The 23,213-nt window shown below is 36.6% G+C and overlaps 1 protein-coding gene across 1 annotated transcript; it reads left to right on the top strand.

The window, feature by feature from the left end:
• Positions 1-3,532: 3,532 nt before the first annotated feature.
• Positions 3,533-18,104, top strand: Smp_056930 (hypothetical protein; the record flags this gene model as incomplete). The annotated part of the gene is made up of 11 exons (XM_018794041.1): positions 3,533-4,289; positions 5,432-6,012; positions 6,143-6,737; positions 6,882-7,652; positions 8,106-8,443; positions 8,562-8,972; positions 9,815-10,363; positions 11,362-12,570; positions 15,150-15,492; positions 16,932-17,011; positions 18,013-18,104. 10 exons carry the CDS (start codon positions 3,533-3,535, stop codon positions 16,955-16,957), a joined length of 5,580 nt encoding a protein of 1,859 aa, XP_018648494.1. The 3' UTR covers positions 16,958-17,011; positions 18,013-18,104.
• Between the last annotated feature and the right edge of the window lie 5,109 nt (positions 18,105-23,213).

Below are 23,213 nucleotides of genomic sequence, written 5' to 3'. Positions count from 1 at the left end.
TAACATTTTAGTTTGTCGTTTATTTGATTGCATTAGTAAGTAATATAATGGATGCTGTTTCAGTTTGGGCGCCTGGGCAGTATCAAAGCTCTCACACAAATCAATGATAACTGCGACCGGAAAAATTTCTCTCGCTTCAACGCCTTCTCAAACAAATCTTATTCACAATCATATGATAACATTCGTTTTTATTTCTTTTATACTACGTCACTTATCTACTCTCTTCTATTCTCACTTTGTGTATTCGTATTTATCAACTTATACCACAGCTCACCTATGGTGAAAACCCCTTCCTATATAACCGATCTGGAGTCACTGACTGGTTGAAAGTTGCATGCTACCACCGAATACGAATACTGAAACAGTCTTTCTGAAACCACGTATACCACTCAATCTGACTTCTTTCAACGTTCTCAAAAATCGGAAAACAGACAGGGTTGCCTATTTATTTAGAAAATCTTAATCTTGATGTCTGTCATCTATCAGAGACCCATATTCAAGACTCTAGTTAAGAACTACAAATTCTCTCTCCATCTGTCGATTCGAAAAACTTGCTTTACGTGCGCTTATCCGGGGACTGTGGCATCTTCGTCCGGTTTTAATGGCGTTAATGTTGCATTAAGACCTATAGCGCAGGCAGCACTGATCGATTGGATCCCCATTAACAGTCGGTTATGTGCTGTTAGATCACGAATTCCCATCAAAGTACGGAGAAATCGGTGTGAGAGACGATGTCTTTTAGTCATCTCCACCTACGCTCCGACAAATTGCAACCCAGATGCGATCAATGATGAGTTTTACTATTAATTAACTGTTCTTCTGCAGAAAATGCGTTCAACAGATATTATAGTACTAGCCCGAGACTTGAATGCGCACAGAGAAGAGCCGTTTCGATGGGCATTGAAGACTTGCTGGTTGCAGGTCAGATAACAGTGACCGTCTACTGCAACTGTGAGTAAGCTACAACCTGTTTCTGGTTAGTACTCACCACCGACACAGTTATCGTCGACGTGCTACCTAGTGTCCTTCATCTGCATTTCAAGTCTGGACTCAGATTGATCACATCACGACCAGCTACCACTGACGTGGTTGTGTACAAGACTACCATTCATTGTCCTAAACAGATCGATGTCAGATAATCGGTTGCAGCTTATGTTGCAACTAGATATCAAACCGAGCTGGGTTCAAGGCTAGCTATCGACCCACCGAAAAGTATAGATAAGCATTGGCTGCAATTGCGTGACGCCATGAAACTGGCGAGTAAGGTCGCTTGTGGCTTCACGAAATGTCCTGCTTATAAGCACTAGGTTTATTCAGACTCCTTACAACTCGTTAAAGCCCGTCGGTCTACTCCGGGTGACTGCGAGTTTGACCGTAGACGAAGATTGTTATGTAATGAAATTGTGCAAAGCTTGCTCAAGGACCGAGAAGCCTGGTGGTCGGAGCGTGCCAATGAGTTGGAAGTGGCATCTGGATCTCGTAACTGCCGGAAGCTATTTCGACTCATCTGAGTCGCTAGCAGCAAGAAATCTGGTGTGAATGAGACAATCTGTGAAGCTGATGGGATGCCAATCAATAACATCTACCGACGTCTTGGACGACTGGTAGTTTTTCGAGAAGCAGTTCAACTGGTTTGCTGCTGAGACAACATTAATCAGACTTTCCTGCCCTCTACAACCTATGACGACTGGTTCATTTAACGAGGCGGAATTCTGTAGGGAACTCCAACTCCTAAAGCGCCACAAATTACCAGGTCCAGATGACGTACCTCCGGCCCTTTTCAAAGATGTTGGTGACTTTCTGGTTGAGGAACTGACCGAGTTGTTTACAAACCTCTGGCGATTAAAAGCTGTTGTAACATCATTTAATGAGTCGAATGTTGTCCGTATCTTTAAAAAGATTTCACATCCTTTCTGTAACAATTATCGGTGGATATATCATTTTTCGATGGCATCCAAACTCTCGGCATCCGTCGTACTTCATAGATTGTTCAAAATAGAAGAAATATCGACTCGAGAGGAGTTGACTGATTTTCGTTCCGTTTGTGGATGTATTGATCACATCTTCCCCCTCCGCCAAATGTTAGAACACCATCATCCTTTCACAGGCCAACAATCGTAGTATTTCTTTATATTTCGATTTGTTCGATGGGACAGTACTCTGGGATTATCTTTTGAAGAGGGGTTAGCCTGAGAAATTTATTAGCATCCTAATTACCCTTTATACAATCACCTCAAGCAAAGTGAGGGAATACAACCACCTTTCTCCTTTGTTTCATTCAAGCAGTGGAATTAGACAGAGTTCCCGAATCTCACTATTCCTCCTCAATTTTGCTATTGATGACTTTCTGGAAACGGTTCTGATGGATGTAAGTAATTTCAGTGTGGGTCTGTTTCCTGGAGAAAGACGTTTGGACATTGAGTATGCGGAAGTGATTGTCCTTATTGTGTGATGATACCCAAGCCATTCAATCCGCACTTAATCAGTTGGCAATCAGTGCACTTTCGAAGCACAAAATACTTTTACAAGACTGACAGGACCATAATACTACGCTTACTCTGGTTAGTGAGCAGATAGAAGTATTCGAGAAGTTTGTGTGTCTGGATAGCTGCGTGAGTACTGGTGATAGTGTGAGTGATGATATCGATTCAGAGCTGCTAATGCCAATCTGGGCCATCTTTGGCACCTTTGTTATGTTAGTATGTCTTTAAAAGGTCGGATTTGTAACGCATCGGTGAGAGCAGTTTTGCTCTTTGCTTCTGGAACCTGGCCTATCCAAGTTGAGGATGTCAGACGACTCTGTGTGTGATCATCGTTATCTCTAAACGATTGCTGACATCCAGTGACAACACCATTTTATTAATACAGAGGTTCGGCATCGCATGTTCGGGTTCAGCGACTATAGTTCAGTCAGTATCACTATCTTGAAATATCGACTTCTGTGGCTTGGACATGTTCTACGAATGTTGTCCCAGAGAATTCCACATCTTGCATTATTTTCCGAATTCGGGACTGGTTGAAAAAAGTGGAGAGGTGCTTAGTGTATGACATGGTGTAGTGGTATGAAAGAAAGCTGTAGATAACTGGCTTCTGTTGGTCTTTCAAAACCCCCTGGTTGGAATTCTAGAGATGGTGCAACACAGTCGTTAGAGACATTATCAGATCTGTCTCAGAATAGAAGCCAATGGCGATCCTTCTTTTACTTTCTTCATAAAAAGTGAACGTAACTGATTTAGTTGAAGGAGTTTTTTCTGGTTTTAGTTTTTCTAACTGAACTGTCTCATTATCATTATTTTTATTGCTATTATTATTATTATTATTATTATTATTATCTCACTCTTTGGGTTGCTGTCTTTCTTTTATTATGCGCAATTTACATCCTCTATCTCTTCACAAGCTCATTGTTATTGTGTGGCTCATATATATTTGGTTCCCCCTCTACCAGTGTTTATGTGTTCAAATAAATAAATATAATAGATACTTCTTTTGTCGATACATATATTTTTTCTTTTTTTTTTAGGGTGGAGCACTCATGAAAAAGTGTGATGTTGCCCGTCTTGGAAATCGACCTAAATCAGATGATTATAGTTTAGATGGAGAATGGACAGAGTCAGGTTCAAGGGATGAAGAGTTTGAAATCGGTACTGAAGAAATCGATGAAGACGACGATATTGATGAGGGTGATGAAGAATATGAAGAGGATGATGACGTTGATGGAGATCTATGTGATTTTGATGAACTCAAAGATCTAGAAGATGAAATGGACAATGAAGCCTTTGATATTGAAGAAGAAGATTTGTCAGCTACACTGAATCCCGCTGCTCATCAATTAACTGAAAGAGTGTCGGAGATAAAAATGTCTGAAGGCTCTACCGATTCAGATATACTAAAAACTCAAAAAGATAATGCCGAAAATGTTAGTGTAGATGAATGTGTTTCTCGTGAACTTTCTGCAGTTGACTATAATGACAACCAAGCTATGTCATCTAGAACTTGTCCACCAGTTAATTCTAATTCACAAGATAACTATCGCCTAACTTCAGTAAGTGTTAGTCAACTCAGTCCGAAATCACAAAATCTGGTTAATTCTTTGGATCCTTCTGTTGATACTGTATCAGCTGAAGCAGCTCGTGTTTCAAATGTTGTTCATTCATCAAATAAAGAACTCGGTCCTCATATTGATTTGTTGTCTGCTCAATCACCTCAGGAACAGTCAACGGAATTATCTGTGACAACTAGCTTGGTAGGGCAAAATGCTAATTCTGCTACACAAGCTACTACACCAGCGGGTAAGTTTTCAAATTAATGATAGCACTTAGTAGATCATAGAATGATTGTTTTGTGATTTCTTTAGATCTAACAGTTTCTAATAATACTGTCGTTGGATTGGTCGACTGCGATTAGCAATTATTCAGTAAGATACAAGCTTCAATGACACCTCATTTGTCTCCTTGATATCTAATTATCTGCATTTGTAAATCCATTTGTTGGTTAGTCTGTCAATAGATCTAATAAATTTCCAATTAGTATTATTATTTATCAAATATTCATCCTTCAGGCAAACACATTTATATACAGTAATTTTAGTGAAAGTACTGGTTTCATCCAATTTCGGACCCTTACTAACTTACGCCTGTTACTCCCAGTGGAGCATAGACCACCGACTAGCATTCTCCAACCCACTCTGTCCTGGGCATTCCTTTCTAGTTCTATCCAATTGTTGTTCATTCTTCTCATGTCTGTCTCCATTTCTCGGCGTAGTGTGTTCTTTGGTCTTCCTCTTCTCCTTTGGCATTCAGGATTCCATGTTAGGGCTTGTCTTGTGACTCAGCTGTGTGCTTACCTCAATGTGCGTCCTATCTACTTCCAGCGCTTCTTCCTGATTTCTTCCTCCGCTGAAATCTGGTTTGTTGTCTCCCACAGTAAGTTGTTGCTGATAGTTTCTGGCCAACGGATCCGAAATATTTTGCGTAGACAAGTGTTAATAAACACCTGTATCTTCTGGATGATGGCTTTCGTAGTTCTCCAAGTCTCCACCCCATACAGTAGAACCGTCTTGACATTTGTATTGAAAATTCTGATGTTGGTTGACAATTGTTTTGAGTTTTAGATGTTATTCAGTTGTAGATATGCTGCTCTTGCTTTGCCGAATCGCGCTTTCACATCTGCATTGTACTCGTCAGTTGAATATTCCTTCATCTTTTAGATTTATATATATATATATTCTACATAAATGCGTACAGTTAATAGCAATATAGCATGCCTGTTCAATTTTGAATGGATTATGTATTCAGTAATTGGTTATTCATCTCCATAACTTGAATTCTTATATAAATGAGTGCTCCGGTTAATATCCAGAAAATGCAATTCATTTGCTTGTTATAAATAATTGTGGGGCTTAATTTCTTTTTACTTACCTTATCATTACCAGGTTTAAATGAAGCCGCAGATCTTATGTTTATGGATGATTACTTATTTGGATTTGGCGATTTGGCTTCTACAGATGAAACTGACTTAAACGATATAACCCCTCAACAAGTATCTGCAGATCATGTAACAGATCAATTACAAGCTCCAAGTCCTTTATCAGTAGGTCATTCAAAGAATCAGTTGAAGCAACCGGTATCAAGCGAAAGTCCAAGTCATGTGTCTTCCATATATTCTCAAAACAATCAAAATATACAGTCGTCTGAAAGATTCGTCATTTCTAACAAAATTGTCTACCAGTCACAGGTTTCGGAGCCTTTGAGAATGGAAGAGACTACTAACTCAGAAGGGATGTGTTTGAAGCAGTTCGTCGCACAACAAGATTTAATAAGTTCGCCTTTCGACAATCAAAGTCAACCAGCTCATCTTGGTTCTGCTACCAAACCTCATTATCAGAAGTCACCATATTTAGGTCATTCATCCACAACTTATCTCCAAATTGTTGAAGACCAGCATTCCCGCAATATGCAGCGTACTGTGCCTCTGGAATCGCAACAATCTCATCTAGTTATTCAGGATCAACAAGTGGGTTAGCCAGTTTTATTCTTCAAACCACTAGAGAGTTTTTAAGATCAATTTTTAATGAGTTCCTTCAAAGTATTTACCGGATTACTCACTTATCTTTTGGTTTATCTTTTTTTTTCTGTATTTGTAGACCCATAAAACTGGACCACAATCAGTCCATGATTCTTCCGAAGGGTCCTTGAATCAGCTAGTCGATACTGTTGATGTATGTCCTCCGAACAATACAATCTTAAATGCTTATGATATGCCGCCTCGAGATACTAGTGGTCATGATCTTGGATCCTCACAAAGTGTACCTGGACCTCATCCACGACATTGTGTAAACACGCTTACAGGTAATCTGCCTGAGTTATCAGTTAGTGATATTGAAACGCAACTTGGACCTTCAACTGGTTTTGAACTTAGTGAACCTAACTTAGCTGACGACAGTCCAAAATCAATTATACCAAATGCTGTTTTTAGCAATGAGTTGAGTACTACACCTCCACCTTCCGAAATATCTATTCAACGCATGGCACAACAACGGCAAAATGTAGTTCACCCTAATCCTGATTCAGTTCGTCAGTCCTATTCTCAGCGTCCTGTAGATCACTGCAGGGAATATCAACCAAGCAACCAGTCAATCAATGTTCAACAACATCAGATTCCTCGCTCTTCCCTTGTGACAGTCCCGATTCCTCAAAGTCAGGTTCGACCTATGCAACAACAACATATCGATCCTCAGAGTGAGTCTTTCGTCTTAATTCGTATAGATTGTGTATTACTGTTGCATATATATATAAGTTATATGAAATATGTCATTTGCAATTTAGTTACAATAATCAGCAAATATTAGTTATACTGCAGACATTCGTCATTTTATTTTTTAGGTGGTCGAGTACAGATAAGGAGTTCACAACCTTCATACTTTTATGCTCATGTTGTTCCTGTTCCTGGACGTGTTTTGACTCAACCTCAAAAGCAACATCAGCAACTTCAACGTCAGTCCAGTTCTCCTATTGTTTTGCAAAGTCCAGTTCCCCAATCAACACAACAACATCTTTCAGTAGTTAATAGTCATGGAAAATTCATTTCACAACCTCTTCAACCCAAATCTCCTAACCCAATGACTCCTCCACCCCCACCACCATATCCTTCTCAAGTAATAAGACCTGGTATGTGGCCACAACAACAACAGCAATCTCATTCTCGTTTAATTTCATCTAATCAGGGAGCTATTATGCTTTCTGCAACTGGACAGTGTCTAGTTCCTCAAGGTTCGAATTCAGCACAGTTACTTATGTCATCTCCACAGTCAAATGTACCTATGGATACACAGCATCTTATTCCAGTTTGTTGTCAACAGAGCACTCAAATTGAATATATACAACGTCCATGTGTTTCTCATCCTATGCATGGTTCAAATGGACCTCAACGAACTCCATCAACACAGCAAATGATTGTACATGGTCAGGGTGGATTGCACAATCAACCTGTACATGTCTATCAGACTGATCATATCACTTCACCTAATTCTCGTCAGTTTACAGGTCATCCTAACTCTCTGTCTCCCGGAGTTCTTCGTTTTAACAGTGGTTCTGAGGAGGTGATTTTAAGATGTTCCACTGAACTTCAAAATCCTAATAATGTAATTAGTCCTAGTAAGTTATACTATTTTTTTAACAACAATTTAAATACACCAAATTCGTTAATTTGAACTTTAATAAGAAATGAATCATTCATTTTTTAGAATAGTGGGATAATACGTAATTTTAGTGATTTAAAACTAGTCGGCATTGGATAAAAGTGGTTGAGAAAATAAAGATTGTTTTTTTTAATATGTGTCGGTTTGATTTGATTTACACGAGGAAGTTGAAGCTTAGGAGTTACACGATGTCAGAATCTTTAGTCGAGGTAAACCAAACGCAACATGCGTTTGAATGATTCATGCTTTTCTATGAAATAGCGATTTTAGTTGTTTTTATAGGTGAACGTATATACTATTTCTTTCCTTATATGTTTTATTCATGTAGACGATTCAATGTTTTGTGCTGTTTGACATTACATAGTCTAATGTTTTTAAAGTATTTAATCCTTATTTTTTTATATTTCAGATCCTATGAGATCACCGAATATGGAAGGGAATACCCATCATGTTGTTTTGAATCGACCAAGTCAACAAAATATTTTACCTTGTACAGCATCAAACAACACACAATTGTGTATGACCAATTCAAATTCGAACGTTTCCAATTCAGCTAGTAGACGTATTAATTACCATAAATGGGAAGAAGATGAACGTCTAGGTGGTCAGTCAACGATTGCTCCAGTGTTGCATGCAAATATATCACACCCTACATTGCGTGGCCAGTATCCTGAATTCACTGTTCGTGCTAAGGAAATTAGCAAGCTTTGGCGTAGACTTTCTAGTGAAGAACGTGGAACTTGGGTGGTGAGTAGTGTATTAATTTTAGGTAGTGTTCTTGTTCATGTTTATCTTCATTTCGTCATCATCTTTTCACTCACTAGTGTATCATCAAATCAACTTTATTTGTTCGCTCTAATTTCAGATACAAGCTCGTAACAATCGAACTACATTGCGTTCAAATCAAACGAATATACCTACAACTATGGGTTCAGTAGGGATCGCTAACACAATGCCACCTACACAACCGTACTGTCAACCCAGTACATTGGCCAATCAAACAATACCCTTACAATCTGGTTCTGACTTATCTTATCCTATAGAATCTCCTACAGCCTATACGCGTCCGCAAAATCGTACACCTCATCATATTCAGTCGGAACAACAAATGAATACGAACTCGCCGCAACAGACAAAAGAGCCGCATCGATCGTTAACTCCCGAAATTCCAAACAACAGTTATGTTCAGGACCGTATTCTGTCGTCGCATATGACTTCTTCGAGTAGTAATAGTAGTGTTGATTCTGTTAATGCTCACCACCAGGCAATAAACAAGGTAACTTGTTTGTTTACAATGATATTCTTTTATTCACATATCATTTACAAATATAAAACATGTCTGCATCATTTGTGCAAATCTTGTCGTGTTTGCATCAATTGAGGAATTATTTTAGGGATGCAGTTGAAAATTTGATGAAATGTGGTGTATCTAGAATATCATGGAGGAAATTCATCCTTCTGTAAAGAATTGATTTGTTTTGACTTATTTTTCCTAATCGTTTAATCTTTTAATTTTTGACTGGTCTTTTCCCTTGTTAAAATATCTAGAAGTAGAAATTAATCAGTATTTGCAATTTTTCGATACATTGATAACGTTGAGTCCAGGAAGTGAATAGGGCTAATAATTTTTTAAGATTCGTCAATCAGCTTCAATATTTTAATATCATTATTCTACATAAAAAGCTTGTTACAATAAGACACCAACAAACACGACACGCAGTAAAAAACGAATATGATTTATACAACGGAAAATGTTAGCAGTTATTAAATTTTAATAAAACAAATTTGTTCTAACCCAAAGTATCCATAGTTATCCTCGGCTAAGGAAGGTCAGATTTTTCATTTATGATACAAAGTCGTTTGCATTGGTGAGCTGTAAGCACAGTTATTTTACTTACATCCAGATACTACTTGAAACAGAATTTACGTATCTTTCACTAAACTTTCCATCTTGCAAAATAGTTTAATATTTTATTTAGCTCTATGAGTCAATTAATTGAGTCCTTTAAGATAATCTGTTTTTGGAAGCCATTTTACTTTGATACTCTTGTTTAATTATGTTATTCGATATTTGTTTAAAGTCAACTTATCTTTTATTCCTGGCCTTCTTCAAATTAGGGTTTGACGTTCCCTAATGCCGAGCTAAATACATCTGGTAACATTCTACCTCAACAACATCAGCAAATGATTGGAATAACAACACCATCACCAGGTTCTTCTTATATGGTTTCACCTGTAAATTCTAGGCCACCATCTCGTCACCAAACATCATTACCACCACCTCCACCTATTTGGCCTCCTTCTGGAAATATGAATTCATTGAGCACAGGATCTGTAAGTGTAAATTCTCCTGCTAATTTGAAACAACCAACACCACCACCTTCTGTTTGTTCTTCAATGTCTCCTGCGCCCATAAGATCACCTGCTTCAATACACGTTCCCACCCCAACCTCTTTTCATATTCCTCACCCATATCCTCCACATGGTACAAGTTCACTAACTAGTCCAGCACAATCACCTGTTCCTCCACAGTCTCCGTCCAATATAAATCAGCTAATGAGAAGCAGCAACGCTGGGACAGCGACACCAATGCCTTCGTCACATCCTTCTCCTGTCCCACAATCTCATCATACAATTCTACCTAGTGGTCATCATCTTACTTCGCAGGTGGTTAGCTAATTATTTTGAAATTGTCTGTATCTTCTGAGTACCCTTTTTAATTGCTTTTTTGTACTGTTTTACCTCAGAATCTTAGTCACGACCTCATAGTAGTTTATAACATACTTGGGAGAAGTGAATTATTGATTTAATAGTTCAATCACTCATCTTTTAAACATGTCGCAGTTTTGAAATTTTACCTTCGTCGGTTTTAGTTCAGGTAGGTCAGGGAAATTCTACTCACTGCCTTCTGGCGACAGGAGTGTTGTTTTCGGAACCGAGAGAGCGAAAAGCGAATGTCTGTCTCCTTAACCGAATCGGTGGATACGGAGAGTTCACGTAGGGGGGTTGGAAAACTTTGATTCCAAACCGATGGTGCACATGGGCTCCAGTATCCTGAAGGAACAAATGGCTTATGAACGTGTCGGTCACCGGCTACCATGGGGTTGCATCTTCTTACGTTGCTCCACTGCCTTGTGGATTAGACCTTTAGGTCAAAGGCTCGGGGAGTGGCCCTCTGAGAAGACCACCTTCAGTTTGAGCACCCAGGCAATATCACAGCCCTCACACAAATCAGTGATAACCACTACTGACCTCATTGTTATAGTGTGGCGCATATCTATTTGGTGCCGAATTGTACCAATGTTTATGTGTTCAAATAAAATAAGTTTCAGGTAGTAGTACTTATATCAATAGCTGAACAAGCTAATTTATGATTGTTGATTGAGTTGTATCGTTAGTTCAGCTCTAACCGTTTTTCAACATTGAACCATATTATCATCCAAATATTGTGTGGTTATCGAACAATGGCTTTGATTGGGATTCGATCACTTTTTTACTTGAGTTTTTGTAGCCACGTGGTTTCCCTGATAAACTAAGACCTAGTAGTTAATCAGCTTCTGTATCATTGTTACTTATAGTTTATGTCTCGATTTTCGATTTCATTTATAGCACATGGTTTTTTAAATATTTCAGATAATATTTTACAACTTTGCATCTTATTACAGAGTTTACTCCCCTCCGAAAGTTCAGTTAATAGACAGCAAAACCATTCTTTTGCTGCTTCGCATCCTGCTACTCCTGGTACGCCGAATAGTCAGTTATGTGGTCCTGGGAATACGTTTTCAGCGCCTGCCACTCCTGGGGCTGGGACGTCTCCGGGTAATGTTGGTGTGCTTTCTTATTCTGCCCCGACAAATCCAGGAAATGTTTTTATTGTGGGTAGTTCAGCAATGCACGTCAGTAGGATGACATCAGAAGGTGATATATCTCAGTCAGTTTATTCAATAAATACGCTTCCACAATCTTCATCTAATGAACATGTCTCATCGTCTTTACCAGTTGCTGTTGAGCAAGGGCCGTCTGTTGGTAATTATACTGGCTCTCAACAGCAGACTCATACACAACAAGGTAACTATTCCAGTACCGAGTTGGAACGTCAACGTCTTAAAGAAATTCTAGCTAAACAAGTTCATCAGCGTCAAGTTCAACATCAACATCATCAACAGCTCTTGCAACAACAGCAACTTCATCTTGCTCAGCAGGAACAGGAACACATAATGTCTCGTCATTCTCTTTCCCAGTCCACTAGCGGACAGCAAGGTAGTTCCAGCTCAGGACTTGTTTATACGTCTATGAACCAATCTAGCAGTAACCTTGTCCACCAGCAACCCAATGAGTCTCACTGTCAGCCATATGCTAACTATAGTAATACTCCAATGTGGCAGCAACATGCTTCAGTTCACGATCCGTACCATTCAGTATCATCTCAAAATCAAGCTCATCAGCAGCAGTCAATGAGACATGCTTATTTTTCACAACAGGTTTCTGCTCAGCATCCGGCAATGTTTTATCAACAGTCGCAAACAAGACCAGATCCAGTCTCACCTAGTGGGTCGAGAATCCTGACATCAGTCACTTCTGGTATTCCTTCAATGAGTCCACATGCTCCTGGTCAGTTTATTTCCACTGCTAACCCTCCCACCCAAGGGGATTATACCGGTGCTCAAAACACTTCTGTACCTAAAGCCACACGATTAACTTATCCAGAAATGTCAGAACTAGTTCACCAACCTCAAATGGTTCCTGATTCCTTGCCTAATAGTTATGGGATAAATAACCAGGCTATGATATCTACAAGTCGTAGCAATCAACAAATGGTACATTCTAACACTATGCAAGTTTATCGTAACAACGTTTCTCAACGTAGTGATCACGTACGTTTTTTCACTTAATATTTAAAAGGGGGTTTTACTCAGGCCTACTATTTATCTCTCATAAACATCATGAAGCCCTTGATTCTTATACTAAGTCAGTCAGTCAGTTACAACGTAGGACCGTCATTATATATATATATATATATATATATATATATATCCACTGGCTTTTTGTGACATTTTGGTTCAAATCACTAATAGATGTCGTTGCTGCTTACTTAGTTGTTTTCATATCTTTCTGCGTCCAGTGAGGTACAAGTAAATACATGCTCATATTAGAGCATAATCAGAGCCTAAACATGTACTCCATAACGATCGACAGTCTTCTATCGAGCCTCTGCCCTCAAATTCCCTGGTACGGTCGAGAGTGAGGAGGGCCCGCCCTCTCTTTCGAAATGCTCTCACACGGCCACGCGTATACAGCCTCTGCCAGGGAAGTCCTACTCACTGCCTTCTCGTGGCGGGGGTGTTGTTTACAAAATTGAGAGGACGAAAAGCGAATGTCTGGCTCTTTAACCGTTGGTTGACACGGAAAGTCCATCTAGGGAGTTGGAAAATCCGGATTCCAAACCAATGGTGCACATGGGCTGGCTCCAGTATCCTGAGGGAATAAATAGCGTATGAACCAATCTTTGATCACTGGTTACCATGGGACTTCATCTCCTCACGATACATCACTGCCCTGTGGGTCAGACATTTAGGTCAAAGGCTCGGGGTGTGGCCCCCTAAGAAAACCACCTGCTTCGGTCTGAGCATCCGGGCAGTATCATAGCCCTCACACAATTAAATGAAATAACAACTTTTTGTGTGATGCATATCTACTTGGTGCCCCCTCGTACCAATATTTATGTGTTCAAAAAAATAATAATAAACGAACCTCTCCAAGGATGACTGATGTCGATATGGTCTATTTGAATCCATCGTTGGTTTGGTGCAGGTGGTCGCCATGTTAGACGATGTCTCTCCTTATGCTGAAAATTAGTGCTTGCTAAAAATAAACGGTTGTCTGAGCATAGTTGCCGCAGAAGATCATCGTTATCTGTTCGCTGAGCTGGAATGCTAAAATACCCACCTAAATGTTTTTGTTTGGTTTTAAGTTACCTACTTGGGCATTAAAGTTACCTGCGACTAGTACTATGTCTGAACGTTTAGCTTTTTGAAGTTCAGAAAGCTTTTTGTAAAAGTCATCTTCCACTTCATCCGGGCTGCAGTCAGTGGGAGCGTAGGCAGAAAAGACGAAAAGGTAACAACGTGTGTTCCTATCCTTCCTACTGAGCCGTTTAGCCGAACAACACATAGGTGACTGTTAACAGGGATCTATTCTATTAGTGCTTGTTCTACCCTCGTACTTAGAGCTATGTCTACACCTGCAAGTCCACGAGAACTAGCCATCGGGTCGCCAGATAAACAGAAAGTGTATCTCGTCGGCTTTCCATTTTGGCGAGGTTAGGTCAAGTGAATGACCACGCTGGGATCATGTATGTGTGTTTCGGAGATACAGCATATATCAATGGTACGAGATTCTAGGGTTTTAGCCAAGGAGGCCTGCTGGTCAATTTGACATAGGCTGCGGACGTTGAAGGCTCCAATGTGTAGTGGGAGCGAGGTTATAGTAGACTTGGGGCAGTGTTTTGCACACTAGAATCGTTATGCATGGTGACACTTGAGTAAGACGTTTAGAGTTGAAAGTCGAGGTAGGAGGAATAATAGGAGTTGGTGAGTGAGACTGATTATGAATACAGTGATCTTGAATGCTGTTAGGGGTATGAGGGGGTGGTTTTCACTTCCTGGTTGCCCACACCATGGAAGGTTTCTTCTGGAGTTACCTGAAAAGGAAATTAGATTAGAGTTGTTCTTAATGATCTGAGAGCGTGACCGCAGTGTCCATGGGACGACTGTTTGAGGCCGGCTACTCACGATCTTTTTGTGAGTATCTTTTGTGTCAACTCCGAACTGGTTGGGACCTTTCTGCCGGAGACGGAAATCCGTGGGATAAGGCGAGGTGTGCATTTATAGGGTCGACCTTTTCTAACCCCACCCCTCCTTGTAGGAATACAACATCGCTGTTATGTTGGTTGTCTGAAGGAAACACCTTATTGCTGTCACACCTCTGTACAGTCAGCAGTACGACTTCGCCCTCGGACCTTGGTTTTGATGCTTCTAGTCTTACCGCTCTTCAACAGATTTGTCTGACATGGCAGGACTTTAAGGAACTATTGCTACAGTAAGTATAGCTCAATTGGCTGGTCATGATAGGCAAGTCCGACCATCGTGTTAGCAACGGTCAGGATTCTTATACTAAATTCCGGTATTGTCTGTTGACTAACTTATATTGTCATTACTCTGTTCTGTCTTCATTGTTTTTCGCTGTGTCATATTGAGGGCTTTAGTTACTATCACCACAAATTAGGTGAGTAAATTATCATATGAACATTCCTAAAGGAGCAATTCAGCACAAAGGTATGTATAATTCACCGATAACTTACCTAAATCAAATGATAATAACTGATGTTTTCGTGTATTCTAATTCCAGTAATGTTTTGCTCGATAGATGGAACTTATTTATTATTCACTTTCAGCCGTCATCAATGAATCCATACCATCAAATGGACGTTGTCACTCCATCTTCATTAACTTCAATAGATACTCAATTAATTTCTGACATACCTCGGGCTCCATCTGTAGCGGCTGGTCTAGAAGAAGTTGGTTTTGAACCACCTATCATTGTTAGTCGTCTTGCCGCCAAAGACAAACGATGTGCACCAGTTATTAATGTCAGTCTACTTAGTGGTTCAGCCTACCAAACTGAACATACGGTTGATCAACAACGTTTGAGTTTTGATAATACTGATGGATCAGCTGTTACATCTGTAACTGGTGGTGGTGATGTGGCAAATTTTCCCTACAGAACAACTTCTGAAGGTAGGTAGATATTTTATTGATATTATTCTATGTTATACAAAATAATTGTAATATGTTAAGCCTCTCCCTTCCAGTTGTTATTAGTTATCTTCACAAGAATTTACAAATGCTACATTTTTTCCCGTCATTATGCAAAATAACAAGGTGTACTTATCATTTTGAACTAATAACAGTAGTTGTTTACTTAAAACATTTATATCGGTTTAGATAAGTGGAGAATGATTTCAGCTATGAACAATAAATAGAAAATTTAATTATCAAACTGAAGTGTACTCAGTTCTTGAATGCTTCATTCATTCATTTGATGCATCTGTTGTTAATCATTCGAGTTATTTTGTTTGATACGATTTCTATCTGATCATAATGATAGTTATATAATCAAAAATATCATCTTTAAGTAGTTTATCGAAGTTATTAAGATATCTATAAAAAGCTAAAATAAATTGTTATTCAGTCACAATCATTATGAGATCTTTTATTAGACTTATAGAACGTGGTGGAAACCATTGAATTTATAGTTTGGTAACAAGAATTTATGTTGCGTCTAATATAGTTTAGCATATCAGGATTTGTGTATGGCCATCATTAGTGTGGATAATATGCGACCATAAATCACTCAAGAACTCTCACTAGCATCAGGCCAAATACATATAAACATCTAGAAATTGTCTTTTATTATATATATTATCAGTACTTACCTTTGTTCCATTTGTGTATCTAACTGTAATTGAATAATTTTCACTACTTATTTGTGATGAATCAATTAGGCTACACTATTGTACAAATATATCCTACTACATGAATGTGAAAAATTATGTAAATTAATCTGTCTCGGATGATATATCCTAGTAACTGATAATTGTGTTATTATCCTAGTGTATTCATATATCTCTCAATATAACACTGACATTCATTATCTGATTCAGTTAATTTGTTTAATCAGAATTGAAATTTATATAAATAATACATTAAATAATTTTATTAATTTACATCATAAGTGTGTTTATTGTATGTTTTTCTCTTCTATTTTGACTCATTTATTAGTTGTTTTTTATTACCTTCATTTATATTGAATTGAATTTATTCTAGATAAAGCAATTCACTTGTCTAATAAATATTTTGTAAGTAGTATCTCATTTCATAAACACAATAACTTTCGTGTTTTATTAATTTTCTTTTAGTTTGTTTGGTTTTTCTTTGTAATATTTTGAAATATGTTTATGTGCGTTCATGTGTGTGTGTGTGTGTATGAGAGAGAGGGAGAGAGCTTGTCAGTGTTTTTTAATCAGTATTTTATGCTTGTGCTGAATAGTAATTAACTTAGAATCTTTTAATTTGTTTATCTCATTCATTTGCAAATTAGCTTAAAGATTTATTCATTTTTTACGTATATATATATATATATATATATAATTTAATTCTTTACTTTTTCTAAATAGATGTAAGCAGGCAACAACATGATTGACAAGCTAATGAATAAAAAGCTATTTAAATTATCACCGGTATCAGTAAACAATTTGTAAGTATGAATTCCTTTCAAATAATATTTGATCTATGTTATTGTGTACTGTTATACTTTTATAGAATGCATCTTATCACTATTGTTCTAAATGATAAGTTATTTTTTACTGATTTCCGTCGCTTTTTTATCAAACATATTCAGTCCTTTATGAAACTACTCGATCAAGGTTAGACATTGAAAAACAGGATAATCGGTATTATGCTTAATCTTATGCCCTGTACACAATTAGGTAGTTTATTCTCTAGTGTAAACAGTAACCAATTTTAGTTAGTGTTATGCATCATATCAACTGCCCTGCTATTCAAGCTCTAATGTTGGCTGTTCGATATATGTATTTTATTATTAATAATGAAGCACTTTAAATTGAATCATTCACTCTTCAGTTATTTATACTGTATAGAATAAATGAATTAGTTTCTATTCATTTACTACGTATATTTCTGAACAGTTACTATTCAGTTGCTGTTCTAACCGATCAAGCTACAGTTTCGCAATGAACAATGGGATAGAGAATTGTATTGTAATTGTTATTAGTGGAGTCGAATTTAATTATTCTGATTTGATTAGTTGAGACTTCATTTTCGAAACTACTAATGTTTAAAATGTGTAAAATGTTAAGTTAAAAATTGAAGTACGTTATCGTCAGTGGTAACAGCCTTTATCACAGTCTTATATATATATATATATCCTGGATCCGTAGTGTTGTTAACGTTTGCCAAAAAGTAACATCAAAATCTAAGGAAACATCACTTTGATAAATCTACCCAATGCTCCATTCATTCAAAAATATCACTTCCTTAGTTTTCAGCAGCCATCCTTTTAATATTAGTCTATAATAAATAGTAACAGACAGTTAATTTTGAATTGAATTTTACGTGTTGATTTAATCATCGTTACTTGATATACAGCGTAAATGTTGAATGTGAACTGAATTTCTTCAAAAGGTTGCTCACTCTTTCCATCCTAATAACTGATTTTATTTTTGAAATTCGTTGTAGTGTTTTTCGCCGACTCTTCATTTTGGCACACACATGTAGTGGAAAAATCAGTTGCCTAGTGATTTGTTCTTTCTTCTTCGTATTTTACATCTACGTTATGTTTTTTTTTTCAATTTTCATCAACTTAATTGTATTGTTGACTGTTTTACTACTTTCATTTGTGCCTAAAATAGCTCTGTAAACAATTTTTTTAAAAGAACTGTTGGTTTTTAGGTTTTTTTATTTCTATAATTGTTATCGATTTAACAAAAATTGTTATTTCTATACTATGTTTTGTGATCATATACGATATAGATATTGCACATAAACACACACATTACACAAGTATTCAGTTAATTCATATTTTTCCGCATTCACTCCCACTTTTCTTGTCCATGCAGTTCCAATGGTGAATTTATTTATCTGAAAAATAAAATCATCTGTTTACATATTTTGCATGGGTGGACATAACGCAAAAAGGACAACACATACACATGTATATTCGTTCTTTTTTTTGTTATAATAAAAATAAAATAATATTTCATAATATATTTTAAATTGTCTTACAATACTTTAATTATTTTAATTAATTACTTCTCTTTCTAGATATCGGCTACTATTTGTCTTTCGAAAAAGCCTAAGTTTCTGACTAGTGGTTATAGTAATTTGTTTTCATGATATCGTATTTCTTTTATTACACCTCAGTAAATATTGATTTGTACCTTTATAAAACTTAAGTGAATTAAAAATGCACTACGCTACCACTATAGATTTTTGTTCATAAAACGTTTATAGGTAAATTTTAATGAGTTAGTATAGGGATCTTGATAAATTTTAGAAAGTCTAGTCTTCTCAAACAAAAATTAGGAAGACAGATTATAATCAATCACTAGCATAAATATTTTTTAAAATTTGTTCCAGTAGTTCATTAAAAACTACTTCGTTAGTCAATATCATGATTGATTATGAATTACTAAGGAATTTTTAAACAGTACGGATATTTTAGTATTGAGATTGGTTGTACAAGATAGCTAACATGTTACACGTGAATCCATCTAATCAATGAATGAAAAACACCAAACAGCATGACTTATAATGATGAAAAAAGTAATCTTCATCTCCAAAACCTTATGTGAAAGTGCGTATAAACTGGTTAAACATTGTTAAATCATAACCTGAGCTGTCACTCTCACTGCCAATGGTCTTCTTTGCCTGAAAGTAAATCTTTGCTACATCAATTTGTGATGTTGAATGGTTGTCCGATTGTGATATTGATATTCACGCTCTCTACGTGCGAGCCCGACTTGCCACCTGAGTGAGGAGACAATGAGTAAATAGGAAGCTGTATGTGATAATTGGATCGATTGTGCACGTAAACCTATTCAAATACAAATGAATGTGTCCCTTGGATGATTGAACCAATTATAGACCAGTAGCATTAATTCATCAACATTTGTTACTTATCTTTTGGCATAGACTTAGTCGGAGGCATAGTGATGTGATGTTCTCCATTATTTTTGTGCGCTGTGTTCCATACTTGATAGTTAGTGCGGCTTACTAGTATTTACTGTAGTCTAGAACAGTTAGATAAGATGACATTTTCGAGATTTCAAAATTTGGAAAATTCCCATATTGTGATTTAGAACAACATATATAAGCGAACAATATTGTTTTCGATTAGATCCTCATCAGGCTTTACTCTAATATACAGTAATATTTATATGCATATACGAAATTATTAAACGAATCAAGGCAGTTTATGAGTCCATGATAACAGTGGGATAGATTACATAACTAAAAATAAGTGAAAAGTACAACTTGGTAGTGTAATGACAGGTGTACCAGTTGTGATAAGAATAATAAAAGGCTTGAATCAATGTTACATAATAGGAAAATAGGTCAATGATTAGAAAAATATAGACACTGAAATAACATTCATAAAAATTATAAGATTACGTAATAAGTGTTCAGATAATTGGACCGTGAAGCTAATATTAGAAAAAATAATAAATAATTGGTAGGGCGGTGAAGAAAAATAAACGAAGAAGGAGTATGGGAAATAAAATTATTAAGGCCAAGGGAGAGATAAGGGTGTTACAAATTTCTTATGAACACAAAGAATTGGGTTGTTGGATCGAATTCCTATAGCTTCTGCTATGTGTAAGAGACGAGATCGAACCTCGTAAGGAAAACTAGTAGGAATACGATAAATAACTTTAAATGACTGATTTCTGTCAACTTTATGACCGCTATCGATCAAGTGTGAAAGAACCGAGCTCCATATTGACTTGACCATACCTTTTCCTAACCACGAAGGGAGGTGTTCATTAACTCTGGTTCAGTTGTCTGGTAGTGCGCCCAATATAGCTTTTCCAAAGGAGCAACTGAATTCACAGATACACATAGAAGTGGCATAACCAGGCAAATTATCCTTTAGTTGGGGAATCACCATAGATCGTGTCGAGTACGAAAGACAGGTCGGCTGCATTAAACGTTCTCTTAACTGCTCTAGTCAGTCTATCCCGCAGTACATCACCAGCTAAATCGCCGTTGAATTGTTGTTTCAGGAAGAGTGGTTTCTTCTCAGCGGTTGATATCTTTATTTTCCTATTTGTTACATGCAAGTGTTTCTTCAGGAAACCTTGTGGATAACCCCTTTCAATCAAAATATTATGTATGACCTCTAACTCATTGTTAATTGAATCGACTGAGCATATCTTCCTAGCTCTATTTGTCAAACATTTGACTAGGTTTCTTTTATAGTAGAGAGGTACAAAGCTTAAGAAGTGTGTGTACTGGCTTGATGAAGAACTTTTCTTCAACACACTTCTACTGATAGAACCGTTCGCTTTTTTGATTAACAAAACATCAAGGAAATTCAATTTATTATCTAGTTCCTCCTCACATGGCTACATTTTGACCTTTTTACTCATTCGCTTATTAACCCTGACTGTTTTCATATTATCGTATGTGCGTGTATTGCTTACCCTATTCATCATATACCTGTAACGTATTTTTGTCTGACTATAAATATTGAGTCACGCATGGGTAAATCGAGTTGGCTCACATGTCTTCTGTGATCCGTTTCGCTTCATTATTTCCTTTTCTCTGCGTTTTCCTGATAGTCTGTCTAAATCAACGATTGTGTGAAATATACGTATTCGAAATTGACTCTCGTATTTGACTTATTTAATCCCATTATACACTAACGCGAGTTAAGTCGATAATTAAATACGAAGATTGGCAGCATATACATTTTGATAACTATCGTCAACCAATTGAACTAGAGTCAAATATTAGGCCACTAAACTGTCTCCTCGTGTTAGATTTTTTTCATCAATATATTATCAACTTGAATATCACCTCAAGTGTCTGACGTTTATCTAATAGGCTATTAAATGCTTATTAGAAATAAATATTACTCCTATCGAATAAGAGGTGATGATTGTGAATATGTAGCAAATCATGTAATATTTAAGCGTTTAAAATAATGAGTACTGAGTTTGAGTTCAGGTTAGATATCAACTTAGATATAGGTATACTAAAAATGTGAAGCTTATTTAGCGAAGTGCATTGCCACTTATCATTTAACGATGTAAATCAAATCCGACTTATTTAATATGGCATGATGTAATGATTTTACTGATGATCTATACTTTCAAATAAAAATGACCAATTACATTCCAGTGCTTCCAGGTTTTCGATGCTGGTCTAGCTTCAATTGACCCATGATTTCAACTATGAAAAATTACATTCTTAATATCATAAGCTAAACTGGGTAATCATTTGCATATTCACATACAAGATCTGAAATTACATTTAATGAATAAAAGTTCAGAGAACTAGACATCTGGTTTTGTCAACGTTGAATAATATTCACATCGTAGATGGATTTCTCTAGGGGAAAATTAAAATGTTCCAAATATTTAGCTATAAATTCTCTAATTTTTAAAGCCAATAGCAAAAACAGGGAAGTTCACTAATAGACTCAGTCATAAATTTCATTATAAATGAGAGCACTAAAAGTTTTCTTTTTACAATAAAAGTCCTTTACTTAATATATAATTAAATAATAAAACAATTCCTATCTGAATTATTTAAGAAGTGGAACTGAAATATCATTTTAAACTGTTATTCAGAATGAATGACAAATTCTTAACCTTTCTCTTTTAAAACTAGGAGAAAATTATTTACAAAAAGAAAAGAAGGGTGAACAATACCTATCAAGATTATTATGTTTGTTTAAAACAAATACTTTTATAGATTACAAATCTTTTAGATAATTAGAAAATAGACTAAATTAAATAATGTTTAACTCCAACCGATCCACGAAATCGAGCAACCATTCACTAATGTCATTAATGAGTTGATATCTCCCAACAGACCTGGTTGAACTCCATTGGTTACTGCTTCTCACTAGAACTACAGGGTTCGAATTTCGCGAGGCACGATCGTGGATGCGCACTACTGAGGAGTCCCACAGTAGGACAAAACAGCCATTCAGTGCTTCCAGGTTTTTGATGGTGGTCTAGCTTCAATTGACTCATTATCTCAACTCTATAAAATTACTAAAATGTCCACCAAACTCCTGATAAATTAAGTAAGGAAAAAAATTAATAATTGTTTGCAACATTTCAATGATGCTTAGTTTCAAAACTTTCAACTGTGATACAATTTTTTCAAAGTTTTTTAAATTATGAATATATAAACTATTCGATTTTTGTAAAAGAGAAAGAAAAAGGTTGAAGTTAGACATTAACACCGTTGGATGCCGGCTCAGTGGTCTATCGGTTAAGTGCTTTGGAGAGAGAATGGTAGGTCCTGGGTACGAATCTTGCGAAGTGGGATCGTGGATGCGCACTGCTGAGGAGTCCCACAATAGGACGAAATGGCTGTCTAGTGCTTCCAGGTTTTTCATGGTTGTCTAGCTTTTATCGACTCATGAACTCAACTATTAAATTTTAATACTTAATTCCCTTTTCAGCTCGAATATTTTATTACCATGAAAAAGTAAGTCAGAATAAGTTGTGTTCGAAACAGTTGAAAATAAGATAGCTATTCATTAATTAAGAATGATACAATACAGAAAGAATGTCCCACACCAGAACCTTATTCTCAAGATATTCAATAGTTAATATATATATTAATTGTTCTCAACCATCTGTCATAAGTTTTGGTTATCTTAAGAAGTAACATGAACAATGAATATTGAATTCCGATTA

Source organism: Schistosoma mansoni, chromosome 1 (genome assembly GCF_000237925.1).
Source record: "Schistosoma mansoni strain Puerto Rico chromosome 1, complete genome".
Classification (NCBI taxonomy): domain Eukaryota; kingdom Metazoa; phylum Platyhelminthes; class Trematoda; order Strigeidida; family Schistosomatidae; genus Schistosoma; species Schistosoma mansoni.
Note: the sequence above shows the minus strand (reverse complement) of the source record. Positions and strands in the feature narration are given on the sequence as shown.